Here is a 19316-nt window from a genome sequence, read left to right as displayed (position 1 = left end):
CTCTGATTAGCGCTCGGGCAACAGGTGCGCGTCCCGAAACGCTAACCAGAGGCAGGTGAGCAAAATCTGCCGTCATGGCAACAGAAACAAAACACACGTGACACTAAACTGTAACCAAACTGTGATCCGAGCAGCGGATCCTAACACCGAGCCCGGGATTGAACTCAGAATACAGTGATTTGCAAATCCTTTTCAACCTATATTCAATTGAATGGGGGTTGGGGTAGTGCTGAGGAGGAGCAAAACACCTGCGCAGTGAATTGATTTAAGTGGTGGTAGAAGTGCGCAGTCTCTACCCGCACTGTTTTGTCTTGGCCCCATGTGGCGTCCTCCAGTGGCATGAAAAGCTCATGTTGACCTTCTGCCGCATGGGGTTGCAGAGGACTGCCAGAGCACCGGTCTGTTGGTGACTGCCTAATGCGGGTCCTCGCCACAGATTTTTCGTTAGGGGTTTTTTCCCGTAGCCTATAACCAAGTGGTTAGCCAGTAGGCACTGGTCCATGAGGCAGAGACTTTTGAGGCGGTCTCTGCAAGCTACTTTAACCCATAGCTGGGACCCTGACAGGTACTACCACCCTGGGTCAGAGTGGACCTGGGAGCAATGATGACTGAGGGGTAACTCCACCTTCCCCAAAACTCCAGAACTCCCGAAATGAAGCCTCATCACCGGATGCAGTTTTGAGTCATACCCAGGACATAGTCATACCCAGGACACATCAATTGAATAGACTGCAAAGACAAGATATTTAACGTTCAAACTGGTAAACTTTGTTATTTCTTATAAATATTAGCTCATTTGGAATTCGATGCCAGCAGCATGTTTCAAAAAAGCTGGCACAAGTGGCAAAAAAGACTGAGAAAGTTGAGGAATGCTCATTAAACACTTATTTGGAACATCCCACAGGTGAACAGGCTAATTGGGAACAGGTGGGTGCCATGATTGGGTATAAAAGCAGCTTCCATGAATGCTCAGTCATTCACAAACAAGGACGGGGGCGAGGGTCACCACTTTGTGAACAAATGCGTGAGCAAATTGTCCAACAGTTTAAGAACAACATTTCTCAACCAGCTATTGCAAGAAATGTAGGGATTTCACCATCTATGGTCCGTAATATCATCAAAAGCTTCAGAGAATCTGGAGAAATCACTGTACGTAAGCATCAAGGCCCAAAACCAACATTGAATGCCGAGACCTTTGATCCCTCAGGCGGTACTGCATCAAAAAGCGACATCAGTGTGTTAAGGATATCACCACATAGGCTCAGGAACACTTCAGAAAACCACTGTCAGTAACTACAGTTCATCGCTACATCTGTAAGTGAAAGTTAAAACTCTACTATGCAAAGCCAAAGCCATTTATCAACAACACCCAGCACCAGCATCTAGACCAGACCTGACCAACCTAAGTCTATGAGCATTAACTGACGAAGCCTACTCGATGAGAGGATAATAGCCTTGTAAGACAAACAGAACAGTTCATTTGCGATCGATTGAATGCCCTGAGAATAAAGTTCAAGTTAAAGTACCCATGATTGTCATGACCTGATGAATGACAACATTCATTGTCATTCAATTATTACAAATTGCAATATTATGCCTCGTGAAATTATATTGCAAAATTGAAAAGAAATCGATTCATAATCGATTAAATCAATTATTTTACCCATCCCTAATTATTAGTGTCAACAATTGAGCTTTATCTTTTTACATTATGCCTTTTTTGTTCTCTTTTTTTGTCTTTTCATTTCCCCAGCAGGTCACAAAACAAAAAGTCTTTGGACAACTTAGTCGACTGCATGATGTGACTACTATTCATTGAGCTACTGCAAATATCCACAAATATTTACCTTGTTAGCATCTTTCATCACGAGCAAACAACGTCATTGAAGAGAGAAGACTGACCTTGAAACTAGCGTCTACGCCAGGGGTCTCAAACATGCGGCCCGCGGACAATTGCGGCCCGCGAGACATCATTGTGCGGCCCGCACCTTAATATGAACGTTTAATGTTAGTGCGGCCCGCGAGTTTTATATGTATGGCGCTTGACAGCTCTGTGTGCGGAGCTGAAGTATTCTTGCCAATCCCCCGATTTTCACCCGTCAACATTACTGAGGACAGCAATATTAAGTCAACAATCCAGAGGCAAATATATTGAGGGCAGGAGGTTTTGCGTCCACTTTTTCTCCATACTCACAATGTGCAAGCACAGTCACATGTTATATGCGGCTTCAACAGACACACGTAAGTGACTGCAATGCATACTTAGTCAACAGCCACACATGTCACACTGAGGTTGGCCGTATAAAAAAAACTTTATCAATGTTACAAATATGCACCACAATGTGAACCCACACCAAACAAGAATGACAAACACATTTTGGGAGAAAATCCACACGTAACACAACATAAACACAACATAACAAATACCCAGAATCCCTTGTAGCCCTAACTCTTCCGGGCTACAAGGAATCTACCAATCATGGTGTGGTATATGGCTCTCGAGGACCGAACATTGACGTCACTTGCGTGACGCAAGCAGAGAGACGTTTTGCTGCTTTTCCACGAGACCGCACGCGCTCTCGCTCTCTCTCTCCGTCCCTCGCTCGCTCTCGCTCTCTCTCTCGCTGTAAACTCCACAGCGAGCCCCCCAACCCCCCCCCCCCCCCCCCAACCCCTCCCGTTGGCTCCAGACAGAGACGATTTTTGTTATTTGGGTCCAAAATACCCCTGCGTTAGTGGAAAAGCGGCAAATGAGTGAAAGCGAGAGAAACGTTGCCACACCGCGACACCTGTCCATCAGTAATAAAGTCCCCGATAACCTGGACCAATTCAAACCGTTATTTGTTTTTTTTATTGTTTAATTTGCATTGCCTCACACGATGAACACTACATATATTTTTATATGACGCCATAAAACACTCCGGGAGCCGTCACTTTTTCCCGGTACTTTCCACCGACCGCCGTGTTGCTGTCGGGAGGAAAAGCGGAACGACACACATTGCGGAAATAACATTATTCTCCGTGCGTCGGCTAAATACAAATATATTCCACAACCCCAAACATGTCTTTTTCAAAGCGTGCAGTGAAGAGAAAGGTTAATGATGAGCAAAGACAATTCCAGGAAAAGCGGGAGATGCAATATTTCTTTGTTGAGCACAGGGGCACCCCGACGTGTCTTATTTGCACAGAGAAAGTTGCTGTGCATAAAGAAATACAATTTAAAACGTCATTATACAACTAGACATGCTGAGGAGTATGCAAAATACCAGGGAGATGAGAGAGTGAATCGGGTTGCACATTATGTGTATGTGTATACATTGTTGCTGACTGGAGAAATCGAATTATTATTGTTAGAATAGAATAGAAAGTACTTTATTGATCCCTGGGGGAAATTCAGCACCACAGTTCGCTCACAATAGACGATAATAATAATAAATAATATAATATATATAATATATCCATCCATCCATCCATCCATCTTCTTCCGTTTATCCGAGGTCGGGTCGCGGGGGCAGCAGCTTAAGCAGGGAAGCCCAGACTTCCCTCTCCCCAGCCACTTCGTCCAGCTCCTCCCGGGGGATCCCGAGGCGTTCCCAGGCCAGCCGGGAGACATAGTCTTCCCAACGTGTCCTGGGTCTTCCCCGTGGTCTCCTACCGGTCGGACGTGCCCTAAACACCTCCCTAGGGAGGCGTTCGGGTGGCATCCTGACCAGATGCCCGAACCACCTCATCTGGCTCCTCTCGATGTGGAGAAGCAGCGGCTTTACTTTGAGCTCCCCCCGGATGGCAGAGCTTCTCACCCTATCTCTAAGGGAGAGCCCCGCCACCCGGCGGAGGAAACTCATTTCGGCCGCTTGTACCCGTGATCTTGTCCTTTCGGTCATAACCCAAAGCTCATGACCATAGGTGAGGATGGGAACGTAGATCGACCGGTAAATTGAGAGCTTTGCCTTCCGGCTCAGCTCCTTCTTCACCACAACGGATCGATACAGCGTCCGCATTACTGAAGACGCCGCACCGATCCGCCTGTCGATCTCACGATCCACTCTTCCCTCACTCGTGAACAAGACTCCGAGGTACTTGAACTCCTCCACTTGGGGCAGGGTCTCCTCCGCAACCCGGAGATGGCACTCCACCCTTTTCCGGGCGAGAACCATGGACTCGGACTTGGAGGTGCTGATTCTCATCCCAGTCGCTTCACACTCAGCTGCGAACCGATCCAGCGAGAGCTGAAGATCCTGGCCAGATGAAGCCATCAGGACCACATCATCTGCAAAAAGCAGAGACCTAATCCTGCAGCCACCAAACCAGATCCCCTCAACGCCTTGACTGCGCCTAGAAATTCTGTCCATAAAAGTTATGAACAGAATCGGTGACAAAGGGCAGCCTTGGCGGAGTCCAACTCTCACTGGAAACGTGTCCGACTTACTGCCGGCAATGTGGACCAAACTCTGGCACTGATCATATAGGGAGCGGACCGCCACAATCAGACAGTCCGATACCCCATACTCTCTGACCACTCCCCACAGGACTTCCCGAGGGACACGGTCGAATGCCTTCTCCAAGTCCACAAAACACATGTAGACTGGTTGGGCAAACTCCCATGCACCCTCAAGGACCCTGCCGAGAGTATAGAGCTGGTCCACAGTTCCACGACCAGGACGAAAACCACACTGTTCCTCCTGAATCCGAGGTTCGACTATCCGGCGTAGCCTCCTCTCCAGCACACCTGAATAGACCTTACCGGGAAGGCTGAGGAGTGTGATCCCACGATAGTTAGAACACACCCTCCGGTTCCCCTTCTTAAAGAGAGGAACCACCACCCCGGTCTGCCAATCCAGAGGTACCGCCCCCGATGTCCATGCGATGCTGCAGAGTCTTGTCAACCAAGACAGCCCCACAGCATCCAGAGCCTTAAGGAACTCTGGGCGGATCTCATCCACCCCCGGGGCCTTGCCACCGAGGAGCTTTTTAACTACCTCAGCAACCTTAGCCCCAGAAATAGGAGAGCCCACCACAGATTCCCCAGGCACTGCTTCCTCATAGGAAGACGTGTTGGTGGGATTGAGGAGGTCTTCGAAGTATTCCCTCCACCGATCCACAACATCCGCAGTCGAGGTCAGCAGAACACCATCCTCACCATACACGGTGTTGATAGTGCACTGCTTCCCCTTCCTGAGGCGGCGGATGGTGGTCCACAATCGCTTCGAAGCCGTCCGGAAGTCGTTTTCCATGGCTTCCCCGAACTCCTCCCATGTCCGAGTTTTTGCCTCCGCGACCGCCGAAGCCGCACACCGCTTGGCCTGTCGGTACCTGTCCGCTGCCTCAGGAGTCCTATGAGCCAAAAGAACCTGATAGGACTCCTTCTTCAGCTTGACGGCATCCCTCACCGCCGGTGTCCACCAACGGGTTCTAGGATTACCGCCACGACAGGCGCCAACTACCTTGCGGCCACAGTTCCAATCAGCCGCCTCGACAATAGAGGTGCGGAACATGGTCCATTCGGACTCAATGTCCAGCACCTCCCTCGTGACATGTTCAAAGTTCTTCCGGAGGTGGGAATTGAAACTCTCTCTGACAGGAGACTCTGCCAGACGTTCCCAGCAAACCCTCACAATGCGTTTGGGCCTGCCAGGTCTGTCCGGCATCCTCCCCCACCATCGCAGCCAACTCACCACCAGGTGGTGATCGGTAGAAAGCTCCGCCCCTCTCTTCACCCGAGTGTCCAAAACATGAGGCCGCAAATCCGACGACACAACTACAAAGTCGATCATGGAACTGCGGCCTAGGGTGTCCTGGTGCCAAGTGCACATATGGACACCCTTATGTTTGAACATGGTGTTTGTTATGGACAATCTGTGACGGGCACAAAAGTCCAATAACAAAACACCGCTCGGGTTCAGATCCGGGCAGCCATTCTTCCCAATCACGCCTCTCCAGGTTTCACTGTCGCTGCCAACATGAGCATTGAAGTCCCCCAGTAGAACGAGGGAATCACCCGGGGAGCACTCTCAAGTACTCCCTCGAGTGAATCCAAAAAGGGTGGGTACTCTGAGCTGCGGTTTGGCGCGTAAGCGCAAACCACAGTCAGGACCCGTTCCCCCACCCGAAGGCGGAGGGAAGCTACCCTCTCGTCCACCGGGTTGAACTCCAGCATGCAGGCTCTGAGCCGGGGGGCAACAAGAATTGCCACCCCAGCCCGTCGCCTCTCACTGCCGGCAACGCCAGAGTAGAAGAGAGTCCAGCCCCTCTCGAGAGAACTGGTTCCAGAGCCCTTGCTGTGCGTCGAAGTGAGTCCGACTATGTCTAGTCGGAACTTCTCCACCTCTCGCACTAGCTCAGGCTCCTTCCCCCCCAGCGAGGTGACGTTCCACGTCCCAAGAGCTAGCTTCTGTAGCCGAGGATCGGGCCGCCAAGTGCCCTGCCTTCGGCTGCCGCTCAGCTCACATCGCACCCGACCTCTATGACCCCTGCTATGGGTGGTGAGCCCATTGGAGGGGGAACCCACGTTGCCTCTTCGGGCTGTGCCCGGCCGGGCCCCATGGGGACAGGCCCGGCCACCAGGCGCTCGCCATCGTGCCCCACCTCCGGGCCTGGCTCCAGAGGGGGGCCCCGGTGACCCGTGTCCGGGCGAGGGAAATCTGGGTCCATAGGTTTTATTTTTCATTGAGGTCTTCGAGCTGCTCTTTGTCTGATCCCTCACCTAGGACCAGTTTGTCTTGGGAGACCCTACCAGGGGGCATAAAGCCCCCGGACAACATAGCTCCTAGGATCATTGGGACATGCAAACTCCTCTACCACGGTAGGGTGGCAGCTCAGAGATATATATATATATATATATATATATATATATATATATATATATATATATATATATATATATATATATATATATATATATATATATATATATATATATATATATATATATATATATATATATATATATATATATATATATAATATATATTATATATATATATAATATATAAAAAATATAATACATAAATAATATAAATATATTCTACATATACTCTACATTTAAGTGCAGTCAAGGAACAGATGCATTATACAGTCTGATGGCTGTCGGTATGAAGGACCTCCTGTGTCGTTATGTGTTGCATTGTGGGAGTCTGAGCCTTCCACCAAACTTGCTCATTCTCCCCGCAAGGTCCGAGTGTAGTGGGTGGGAGGTGTTGTCCATAATGGCTAGAAGTTTTGCTAGACTTCTCCTCTCTTGTTATTACTTATGACTGATTTATTTACTTAATTCTCATTTTGTTCATTTATATTTTGATTTTATTTTGTGTTGAAAATAAAAATAAAGACATTTAAACATAATTTTTTAAATACATTTACCCAGATCCTGCATCCAGTGGCCCCCAGGCAAATTGAGTTTGAGACCCCTGGTCTACGTGAAACAGACTGCTTTAAAGGAAGAAGCAGATTTTTCTGTATATTTCTCAGGAATACAATATTTCACTTGAAATTATTTATGTCTGGAAGTCACTGATGCTTCAGTACAACATCTACCAATGTATCTCTACTTTTGTTTTTAAGCTCACCTGAGAAATTTATTCAGATCCCCATGCTTCATATACTCGAAGACCATGATGAGTGGATCTCCTTCAGCGCATACGCCATAAAACTTTACGATATGTTCATGTTGGAGATTGGTCAGCAGTTCAGCTTCCCGTTGGAAATCTTGCCTGGCTGATAGCATGGAATCTTTCAGAGTCTGGAGAGGAACAAAGAACAAAAGTTGATCGTAAGACAATAAATGACAAAAGGCTGATATTGACACGACAGTCGTATTGTGTGTGTGCGTTCGCTTCATTCCACTTGCATATGCTGAAGTTGGCCAACCAATATTACATATTGACCAAATATCAACGACGGAGCATTTAAATGCTTTATTTCAAACATTCTTGGGGTGGAAGAATGTCCCGCCAGGATTTTGCAATGTCAAAATTGTGCCATTTCATACAATTTTGAACCAATCCCTGCAACTCATGCATGGCCTTGCAACTTCGTACCCAGAAAACTTCATATTTTGACCAATCAGCGTCATTTTCATTAACAGAATTTGTTTCTCAGTGGCGCTCAAAAGGGCATGACAACTGTCTAATCTACAGTGTAATTAATTACAGTTACTCGTTACTTTACCAAAAAAGTAATATTTACTAACGGAAATATTATTGAATAAATGTAATTAATTACTCAGGAAAGTAATAATGCGTTAATTAAAAAAAAAAAAAAGTCAAATATGTTGTTTCATGAGAGCAAAGTGTGTGTCTGTGTGTGTGTGTGTGTGTGCCTTTAAAAGGCGGTGTCTGTTGCCAATACACGTGTGACATCAGTGAGAGCACAATTTAGCTAAGCTGAATTTCAGCAATTTAGCTTAGCAGCGGCAGTTTGCCGGAAGTGATGGCAGCCAGGTTGAATTTTTTCACTGGATTGTTAGCGCTAGTTTATAAAGCAGGGGTGTCCAAACTTTTCCCACTGAGGGCCGCACACGGAAAAATTAAAGCATGTGGGGGCCATTTTGATATTTTTCATTTTCAAACCATAACAAAATATATGGATTTTTTAATATATTTTACCTTTAGGGGTCCCGGGGACCATAAAGGGTCTCAGTCATTAAAATGTTAAAAATAAGTCAAATTTTATTTTTTTGTTATTATTTAACGCTTACAGTAAATCTCTATATCAACTTCAAGTTGATATAAAGTAATAAAAAATAAAATGGTTTTATGGCTTTTCTATCAAAAACAACTTTGTTTTTTTATAGTAAAACTGAAATAAGCAGTATTTAGTCATTAGAGCCCTAAAAGATCAATAATGCAGGACACCATTGATTTTAATTATTTCATATTTTTGAGTAATCACAGTGAAAAGATAAATAAAATACCACTAAATATATTTGGGATCCAAAATGTGCCCCACTCATAAAGTGATACATTTTATTAGGTTTTTCTTTTACTTTCAACACTTAAGTTACTAGATCAACTTCAGATATATCTGTCCATTTTACGTTTGAACTATTGTGCGCTTTTGTCAAAGAAAAGGTTGATGTTTTTATATGGCAACTACACAATATATGCAATATTTACCACATAAAACATTTTAAAGTGAAATATTTGAAGTAATTGGAGCCTTGAAAATAATTCATTATAACATGGATTTTTTGTCATTATTTTTTTTTTTGGAGCAATGGCAAAAAAAATAAAATAAAGAAAGACAAAAGGAAAAAAAACAGCCTGCATGGCAGCTTTGTGTCAACATTACAACTTTTTCTCGTTAGATTTCATCTCATTCCACTTGTTGTAATGTTCTTTTTTATTTTTGCAATAGCATTTCCATAATGTGTGGCGGGCCGGTAAACAATTAGCTGCGGGCCGCAAATGGCCCCCGGGCCACACTTTGGACACCCCTGTTATAACGAGATTGAATGTGCTTTGATGACTGTAGTGTCCTTGTCATTAAACGGGGTATTGTAGGATTGCAAGTTTGTCACTTCAGTCATTGATTTGTTGTTAATTATTCCCTCAAAGTAGTATGTGTTGTTGTTTGCTGTGTGATGTTGCCTTTTTCCATTCGACATCAAGTTCATTTTAGTTTGGTGCTAGTTGTTACTTTCATTAGTAAAAATATATTTCCTGCATTGAACTTTTGACGCTTGTTGACATACAACATCAACATCAAAAGTGGCGTATATTAAACGTATCGCTTGTAATGCACATACAAGTAGTTAGATTACTTATTACTAGTAAAAGTAACAGCGTTAACACCGCTATCATACAATGCTGTTATTTGGAAGCCTGCCTCTTTCACACCAGCTGTAACCTGCATCTTAGTAGTGTTTGTCATTACCAAACTTGGATGAGTTGAACTCGCCAATGCTAATCAATAGCATGTATATAGCATATCCATTGGAAATTAGCAAAGGGCAAGTGCATGTGAAGTCGTTCTAGCGGACATGCTAGCGTTGTTGGTTCCTATAAAAGTGATGAATTTGGTACAGATTCCTATCACCTACCAATTTATAACAATAACTACAGGAGGAGAAACATGAATAACAAAAATGTATACAGAAGACTATGTACTGTATCAATCCATCTGGTGTTCCATGCTAGAGTTCACCTGCTCGGGTAAGGATGTCTTTGAGAAAGGTGAGGGACTAGCCCAGAAATAGAAGAGAGTCAGCAAGAAAAGCATCACTTTGCTGTCATGGACTAAGATCCTGCAGTGCCTGCAAGGTCCAACTGCTCAAGAAGACACATGTACATGCTCTGAAGTTGGCCAATCATGACCCATACAAGGTTTGGGAGAATGTGATGAGGTCACATGAGCGCAGAGTACAGTATTATATGTTCTATTAAACATTTTAAATGTTCATCTTTTTTCAAAATTGCATAATATATGCACTTTTTTTTTTTACTTTAGGGACACCCTGTTAAACATATTGTTAGGAAACTATGTATCTAATCAAGGGTCTGCAACGCTCCAGAGCAGCGGGTTGCAGACCCTTGAGCTAAACAAACAAAATATTAATTTGGGAGACCTTCCATTCGTATTTTTGTAGCACACACACATTCTTACCTTTACAGCCACAAGCATTTTGTCCTTAGTGGGACTCAGATTGTAACATTCAGCGAGGAAGACCTTGCCAAATGCTCCTTCTCCAAGCTCCCTCTGTAAAATAATGTCCCTCCGTTTTATATGGTGAACAACTGAAAGAGAGAGAGAGAAAATATCTACTACTGATAAGGTTAAGGTTATGGGGTAAAGGGCTTAACCCCGGATTTCCACTGCATGCTTAAACTCTACAGAAATATACACAGAGTTTATGCCGTTGCTCGGCACGACAGATTAATTTAGCTCAAATCTGCTTGTGTGGGACAAGAAGTCATGCACAAACACAACATAAATCATTCGGTTTACTTTGTGTTCAAGACGGATCGCATTTTACACTTTGAAATGTTTCAATGGGCAAGGACGGACCTGAAGTCAACATGTCAAAGGTTTTCAGATCTAACATCACCTCGTTAACACAAATGGATGAGGACATGCTGATATTAGAGGCCCAAAATCAAAGAATCATATTACAGGCATATCCTGGACAGCTATTTGGGGACCTATGTCAAATACCAGCTGGTATGGAGGCCAGGGATGCAGGGGAGTGGTTAGCGGGAGTTAAATGAGATGAGATGATGTCTGTCGTTGCTTGCTACAAATGGAAAAATAAAGTTGTCGTTCTGCAAGGTAAAACTGTCTTTTCCACGAGTCGGTGCTGTCACAGACGCCTGCCTGTGCGTATTGTTGGACGGCAAAGCTCGATATGTTCTGTGGTGTTGCTGTTCAGCAGCCGATACGTATCTCGAATGGCAGGACCGAGTTACTCCTGGAAGGACTGAATAAACCATTTGGTTTTCGTTTTACTAAAACTCTTCTATCACATGACTGGATTTGCGAGATCTCCTAAGAATTTTTGCCACTTTGCTACACAACAGTGCGCATCAGAACGGCGGTGGGCTTTTCCGGATGGCGGTGACGTCCTGCGCCGTTAAGCGTCCTGTGAGAATCCGGGGTTAATAAGGCAGACATGGACAAAAACTGAACCCCTTTCAACTTTTTAATCCTGTACGCCAACCTTTTGCATCCATCCATCCATTTTCTACCTCGTGTCCTTGTCTGGGTAGCGGAGGGGCTGGAACTTATCCCAGCTACACTTGGGCGGAAGGGCGATGTACACTGTGCCACCTCATTGCAGGGCCAACACACCCAGACAACATTCACACACTGGGGCTCATTTAGTGTTGACAATCAACCTATCCAAAGATGCATTTCTTAGGAGGTGGGAGGAATCTAGGGTACCCGGGGAGAACCCACGCAAAGCAAGGGGAGAACATGCAAACTCCACACAGAAAGACTAAGAGCCTGGGAATCAAACCTTCTCGCTGTGAGGCACAAGCGCTTATCACTGCTATAAGAATTGCAATGACATTTTCAAATGACCAAAAGTCCTAAACTAAAGATAATTCCAATGGCTATGAAGTGAGAGACTCTGACATGTGTGTGTTTTATTTTCCACTGTGTGTTTATTCTTAGGACATCTGCTCGCTAACTGTCTGATAGGACAAATAAATGAATGGTGACTTAAAGGCCTACTGAAATTATTTGTTTTTGTTGAAACGGGGATAGCAGATCAATTCTATGTGTCATACTTGATCATTTCGCGATATTGCCGTATTTTTGCTGAAAGGATTTCGTAGAGAACATCGACGATAAAGTTCGCATATTTTGGTCGCTGATAAAAAAAGCCTTGCCTGTACCGGAAGTAGCGTGCATCGCAGGTTGAAGGGCTCCTCACATCTGCACATTGTTTACACCAGCAGCGAGAGTGATTCGGACCGAGAAAGCAACGATTATCCCATTAATTTGAGCGAGGATGAAAGATTTGTGGATGAGGAACGTGAGAGTGAAGGACTAAAGTGCAGAGCAGGATGTATCTTTTTTCGCTCTGACCGTAACTTAGGTACAAGCTGGCTCATTGGATTCCACACATTCTCCTTTTTCCATTGTGGATCACGGATTTGTATTTTAAACCACCTCGGATACTATATCCTCTTGAAAATGAGAGTCGAGAACGTGAAATGGACATTCACAGTGACTTTTATCTCCACGACAATACATCGGTGAAGCACTTTAGCTACGGAGCTAACGTGATAGCATCGTGCTTAAATGCAGATAGAAACAAAAGAAATAAGCCCCTGACTGGAAGGATAGACAGAAGATCAACAATACTACCAAACACTGGACCTGTAACCACACGGTTAATGCTGCCCAACCTGGCGAAGCCTAGCAATGTTGTTGCTAACGACGCCATTGAAGCTAACTTAGCTAAGGGACCTCGTCAGAGCTATGATAAAAACATTAGCGCTCCACCTACGCCAGCCCTCATCTGCTCATCAACACCCGTGCTCACCTGCGTTCCAGCGATCGACGGCGCGACGAAGGACTTCACCCGATCATCAATGCGGTCGGCGGCTAGCGTCGGATAGCGCGTCTGCTATCCAAACCAAAGTCCTCCTGGTTGTGTTGCTGCAGCCAGCCGCTAATACACCGATCCCACTTACAGCTTTCTTCTTTGCAGTCTCCATTGTTCATTAAACAAATTGCAAAAGATTCACCAACACAGATGTCCAGAATACTGTGGAATTTTGCGATGAAAACACAGCTGTTTGTATTGTGATACAATGTGTCCGAATACTTCCGTTTCAACCATTGACGTCACGCGCATACGTCATCATACATAGACGTTTTCAACCGGAAGTTCCCCGGGAAATTTAAAATTGCACTTTATAAGTTAACCCGGCCGTATTGGCATGTGTTGCAATGTTAAGATTTAATCATTGATATATAAACTATCAGACTGTGTGGTCGGTAGTAGTGGCTTTCAGTAGGCCTTTAACGATTTGTCTTCTACGGGCTACTTTTGAGTAATTTCTGTGAGAAAGGGGCTTTTATTTAGTTTCTACTCACATGCGGTGGGTTTATTGCAGTTGTATCCATGTTTGAAGTATTGTGGATTCTCTATAATAGGAATCCTGTTCATTCCAATCATCAAAGCGTCAAGTCCACCATCCAGCGTACACGGGCTCATAATCCCATGATTGACATGGTGAAGTGGGCTGTTAGAGTCTTCCTCACCAGGACCTAGACAAAGTGTGAGGCATGCATTCATAATTAATAGGAGTGCACGACAAATATGAGATTAATAATTACCCGGTTGGTATGAGAAATTATGACATCACATTGATAAATTCATAACAATAAAAAATAGCTCTGATAACCAATAAAAATATAGAAATAATAATGTCCAATGAGATAACCCATACTGTGCATTACAGGGGAGAGCAAATCAAGGGCTCCTTTTACTTGCCATAAACTTTGTAATTGTAAACAAACGTGATGTTAATTGTGTGGGATTCTTCACTGTTTTAGAGGAAAACATTCTGTGTGCTATTTCCTTGATATCTTCTGCAAACATTCTGCTCGGAGGAGAAAAACATTACACTTCAACATATCCAACCTCATCAACCACATGAAATGCATCGCTACGACTGTTTAAATATGCCTGCTGCTAAAGAAGCCGCCCCAAAGCCATTTGCTGTGGCCTCGTGGTTTTAAAGGTGCAAATAATTCACCAGAGGGGGCTAAAAAGATCGGAAGTTATCATTGAAATGATGGACGACCGGCCATCGTTGGCTTTTGTCTGGATAAATCTACAGGTACAGTTTGTCAAATCCACCTTTCTTACCTCAAGGTGTGCACAAACTACACTTAGTTTACATTTAAAAAAACAGTACATATAAATAAGTTAGCGCTATCAGCTTGAAAAAATATATGTTGTGCTTCCAATCCCGAATACTTTATTCCAGTCAAAGTAGTATTTTAATTGATCTACACTTTTCAGAAAGGAGATGAACAAGCATTTTAAGATGGTATGGGGAAGTATTGACCAATCTGAGGTTCCTGTCGTCAACACATCTTCATCAGAAGGTTTGCTCAACTTTACATGTGCCCGTCATTTACAAACGGTGAGTTTAAATCCTTTTCTTTATTTAGGTTAGTATTACGAACACAATATCTTATCTTCACTCTGTCATCTAATGAAACAAACTCAAAGTCCTACTGTATATGCACAGAAAGTGAACATCAACACAGATAATGGCAGCTAACATACAGTACAGGCCAAAAGTTTGGACACACCTTCTCATTCAATGCGTTTTCTTTATTTTCATGACTATTTACATTGTAGATTGTCACATCAAAACTATGAATGAACACACGTGGAGTTATGTACTTAACAAAAAAAGGTGAAATAACTGAAAACATGTTTTATATTCTTGTTTCTTCAAAATAGCCACCCTTTGCTCTGATCTCCATGAGCTTCAAGCACACCTGTGAAGTGAAAACCATTTCAGGTGACTACCTCTTGAAGCTCATCGACAGAACGCCAAGAGAGTGCGAAAAAATAATCAGAGCAAAGGGTGGCTATTTTGAAGAAACTAGAATATAAAACATGTTTTATGTTATTTCACATTTTTGTTAAAGGCCTACTGAAAGCCACTACTACCGACCACGCAGTCTGATAGTTTATATATCAATGATGAAATCTTAACATTGCAACACATGCCAATACGGCCGGGTTAACTTATAAAGTGACATTTTAAATTTCCCGGGAATCTTCCGCTTGAAAACGTCTATGTATGATGACGTATGCGCGTGACGTCAATGGTTGAAGCAGAAGTATTGGGACACATTGTATCACAATACAAACAGCTCTGTTTTCATCGCAAAATTCCACAGTATTCTGGACATCTGTGTTGGTGAATCTTTTGCAATTTGTTTAATGAACAATGGAGACTGCAAAGAAGAAAGCTGTAGGTGGGATCGGTGTATTAGCGGCCGGCAGCAGCAACACAACCAGGAGGACTTTGAGTTGGATAGCAGACGCGCTATCCGACGCTAGCCGCCGACCGCATCGATGATCGGGTGAAGTCCTTCGTCGCGCCGTCGATCGCTGGAACGCAGGTGAGCACGGGTGTTGATGAGCAGATGAGGGCTGGCGTAGGTGGAGCGCTAATGTTTTTATCGTAGCTCCGACGAGGTCCTGTAGCTAAGTTAGCTTCAATGGCGTCGTTAGCAACAGCATTGCTAGGCTTCGACAGGCGGCACAGCATTAACCGTGTGGTTACAGGTCCAGTGTTTGGTTCGGTGTCTCCTGATAGTAGTATTGTTGATCTTCTGTCTATCCTTCCAGTCAGGGGCTTATTTCTTTTGTTTCTATCTGCATTTAAGCACGATGCTATCACGTTAGCTCCGTAGTTGAAGTGCTTCGCCAATGTATTGTCGTGGAGATAAAAGTCACTGTGAATGTCCATTTTGTGTTCTCGACTCTCATTTTCAAGAGGATATAGTATCCGAGGTGGTTTAAAATACAAATCCGTGATCCACAATAGAAAAAGGAGAAAGTGTGGAATCCAATGAACCCTTGTACCTAAGTTAAGGTCAGAGCGAAAAAAGATACATCCTGCACTCTAGTCCTTCACTCTCACGTTCCTCATCCACGAATCTTTCATCCTCGCTCAAATTAATGGGGTAATCGTCGCTTTCTCGGTCCAAATCGCTCTCGCTGGTGGTGTAAACAATGGGGAAATGTGAGGAGCCTTTCAACCTGTGACGTCACGCTACTTCCGGTACAGGCAAGGCTTTTTTTATCAGCGACCAAAAGTTGCGAACTTTATCGTCGATGTTCTCTACTAAATCCTTTCAGCAAAAATATGGCAATATCGCGAAATGATCAAGTATGACACATAGAATGGATCTGCTATCCCCGTTTGAATAAAAACATTTCATTTCAGTAGGCCTTTAAGTACATAACTCCACATGTGTTCATTCATAGTTTTGATGTGACAATCTACAATGTAAATAGTCATGAACATAAAGAAAAAGCATTGAATGAGAAGGTGTGTCCAAACTTTTGGCCTGTACTGTATATGCACACAACAGCCAGCAATTATATCAAATGAGCCACCATTTATCGGTCAGGTGCTATTTAGTAATGAACTAATGAGGCTGCTATACATTAGAATTACTGATTCCATCAAAGGTGGAATCACCTTTGATGTGGAAAAAATTTAATAAACATCACACAAATGTAGAAAAAGCCAGGGGTGGCGCTATAGCCCTGTCAGAAATGTGTTCAGCCATAGTTCAAACTGCAGTGTGTGTAGACCTACCTTTGATGGCTAACTTGGAATTTCGGCCATACTTATTGAAGAGGAAGATAACCACCAGCATGACGCAAGCAAACCCTGAAAGTCCGACTGCTATAGAAACCTGGAAATGGGAGGAGGTCAAGAGGCTATTATTAAAAAAAAAAAATGCTGTACCATTCACTACAATTACATGCTCATAATGTTCCTGCATTAACCAGAATATAATAGATATTATGAAAACTTCTGAAACATTGATTGATTTTTTCCGGTTATTAAAAACGTAATTTGGACCCGGGCTGTATGCTTGCACATCGTTTGATGTGCTCAAGTTATACAAACCATATTATTTAGTTCTCATGCTCACAAAGGATTGTGGGATGTGTTTGTGTCCGCCATGGCATCGGATGAAGATGAAGCGGTTGTTACAGCCTTGTTGGCCGGGACTCCAGGATGCAGAGACGGCAGGCATAAGTGCAGGCAAAATGTATTTAATAACAAGATAGTGCAGCATGGAAGTGCAAATAATGCAAAATGGGCACAGGGAAAGCTGTGCAGCATTAAGGTACAAAGCACATTGGCATAAAACATCCTAATTGTCAATCAGGGACAGGTGTTCCTTGATTGCTAATCAGGGACAAGTGAAGGAGCAAACGCTTAGAGAAGCAGTGCTGGCTATTGATATGTTGAAATCTTTAACAGAATCAGTGAGGTATTTTGGACCAATAATTATGAGATTAGTTTTTTCGTAGATGTTTATATCAGTGAAGCAGTAGATGTGTATATTATCAGTGTAGCAGTGATAATTAAAGGCCTACTGAAAGCCACTACTACCGACCACGCAGTCTGATAGTTTATATATCAATGATGAAATCTTAACATTGCAACACATGCCAATACGGCCGGGTTAACTTATAAAGTGCAATTTTAAATTTTCCGCCACACTTCCGCTTGAAAACGTCTCGGTATGATGACGTATGCGCGTGACGTAGCCAGTTTAACAGAGGTATGGCTTCCCCATAGAAGCCAATACGAAATAGCTCTGTTTTCATCTCATTATTCCACAGTATTCTGGACATCTGTGTTGGTGAATCTGTTGCAATTTGTTCATTGCATTATGGAGAAAGAAGCTGAGCAATCAAAGAAGAAAGTTGTCGGTGCGAAGCGGATATTTTGCGAGGGAAGTCAGCAACACAACACAGCCGGTGTTTGTTTACATTCCCGAAAGATGCGGTCAAGATCGAAGAACTCGAACAACAGAGACTCTAACCAGGAGGACTTTGATTTGGATACACAGACGCGATACCGTGAGTACGTACCTGCGCTTCCAAACATTTGATCGCTTGCTATAACTAGCTTGAGCTAGTAGCTAGGAGCTAGAAGCTAGGAGCTAGCATAACAAACACCTAAGTGTTTGTTATGCGGGATTAATTTGTGGCATATTAAATATAAGCCTGGTTGTGTTGTGGCTAATAGAGTATATATATATGTCTTGTGTTTGTTTACTGTTGTAGTCATTCCCAGCTGAATATCAGGTCCCACCCGCGCGCTTCCAAACATTTGATTGCTTGCCCGTACGTGCGTGTCATGTACGTAACTTTGGTTAAATATATAAGCTTTATGAACCTTGGGTTAGGTGAACGGTCCTTTGGGCTGAGTGAGTGTGTGTGTTGTGCAGGTGTTTGAATTGTATTGGCGGGTTATATATACGGGATCCCGTCCATATTACCCGCTCGAGCTATAACTAGCTCGAGCTAGTAGCTAGTAGCTAGGAGCTAGCATAACAAACACCTAGGTGTTTTTATGCGGGATTAATTTGTGGCATATTAAATATAAGCCTGGTTGTGTTGTGGCTAATAGAGTATATATATGTCTTGTGTTTATTTACTGTTGTAGTCATTCCCAGCTGAATATCAGGTCACCCCCGGCTCTCACAGCATCTTCCCTATCTGAATCGCTTCCACTCCCCACTAATCCTTCACTTGCATTTTCCTCATCCACAAATCTTTCATCCTCGCTCAAATTAATGGGGAAATCGTCGCTTTCTCGGTCCGAATCTCTCTCACTTTTGGCGGCCATCATCGTAAACAATAGGGAACTTTGCGGGTATGTTCAATTGACTACGTCACGCTACTTCCGGTAGGGGCAAGCCTTTTTTTATCAGATACCAAAAGTTGCTATCTTTATCGTCGTTGTTTTATACTAAATCCTTTCAGCAAAAATATGGCAATATCGCGAAATGATCAAGTATGACACATAGAATAGATCTGCTATCCCCGTTTAAATAAAAAAATGTCATTTCAGTAGGCCTTTAAGGCCCTGTGACTTATTAATTGCCCAAATTGAAGTATGTACAGGTTGAAGATCTTAATGAACCTTGGGGGACACCTTTGTACAAGGGGGCAGTTATTGATGGATAAGAATTGCTGTCTATTGGTCAGATATGATTTAATCCAGAGTGCAGTGCCTGTGATGTTGAGGGAAGTTTCCCGGTAGAAGAGAGCAATGGTGTGATTTATGCCGTCAAAAGCT

At 43.6% G+C, this 19316-nt stretch overlaps 1 protein-coding gene across 2 annotated transcripts in view; it reads right to left on the bottom strand.

The window, feature by feature from the left end:
• The window catches only part of LOC133658771 (NT-3 growth factor receptor-like), a 97768-nt gene that overhangs the window by 14823 nt on the left and 63629 nt on the right, over positions 1–19316 (bottom strand). For both annotated transcript variants that reach the window (XM_062061152.1, XM_062061150.1), the window contains 4 exons: positions 16809–16908; positions 13546–13719; positions 10603–10733; positions 7566–7738 (listed from right to left, as the gene is read on the bottom strand). In XM_062061152.1, the coding sequence (XP_061917136.1) occupies positions 7566–7738; positions 10603–10733; positions 13546–13719; positions 16809–16908 (578 nt within the window). The remainder of the gene's footprint in view (positions 1–7565; positions 7739–10602; positions 10734–13545; positions 13720–16808; positions 16909–19316) is intronic.

This window comes from Entelurus aequoreus, linkage group LG10, assembly GCF_033978785.1.
Source record: "Entelurus aequoreus isolate RoL-2023_Sb linkage group LG10, RoL_Eaeq_v1.1, whole genome shotgun sequence".
NCBI lineage: Eukaryota > Metazoa > Chordata > Actinopteri > Syngnathiformes > Syngnathidae > Entelurus > Entelurus aequoreus.
This window is presented reverse-complemented; position numbering and strand designations above follow the sequence as displayed.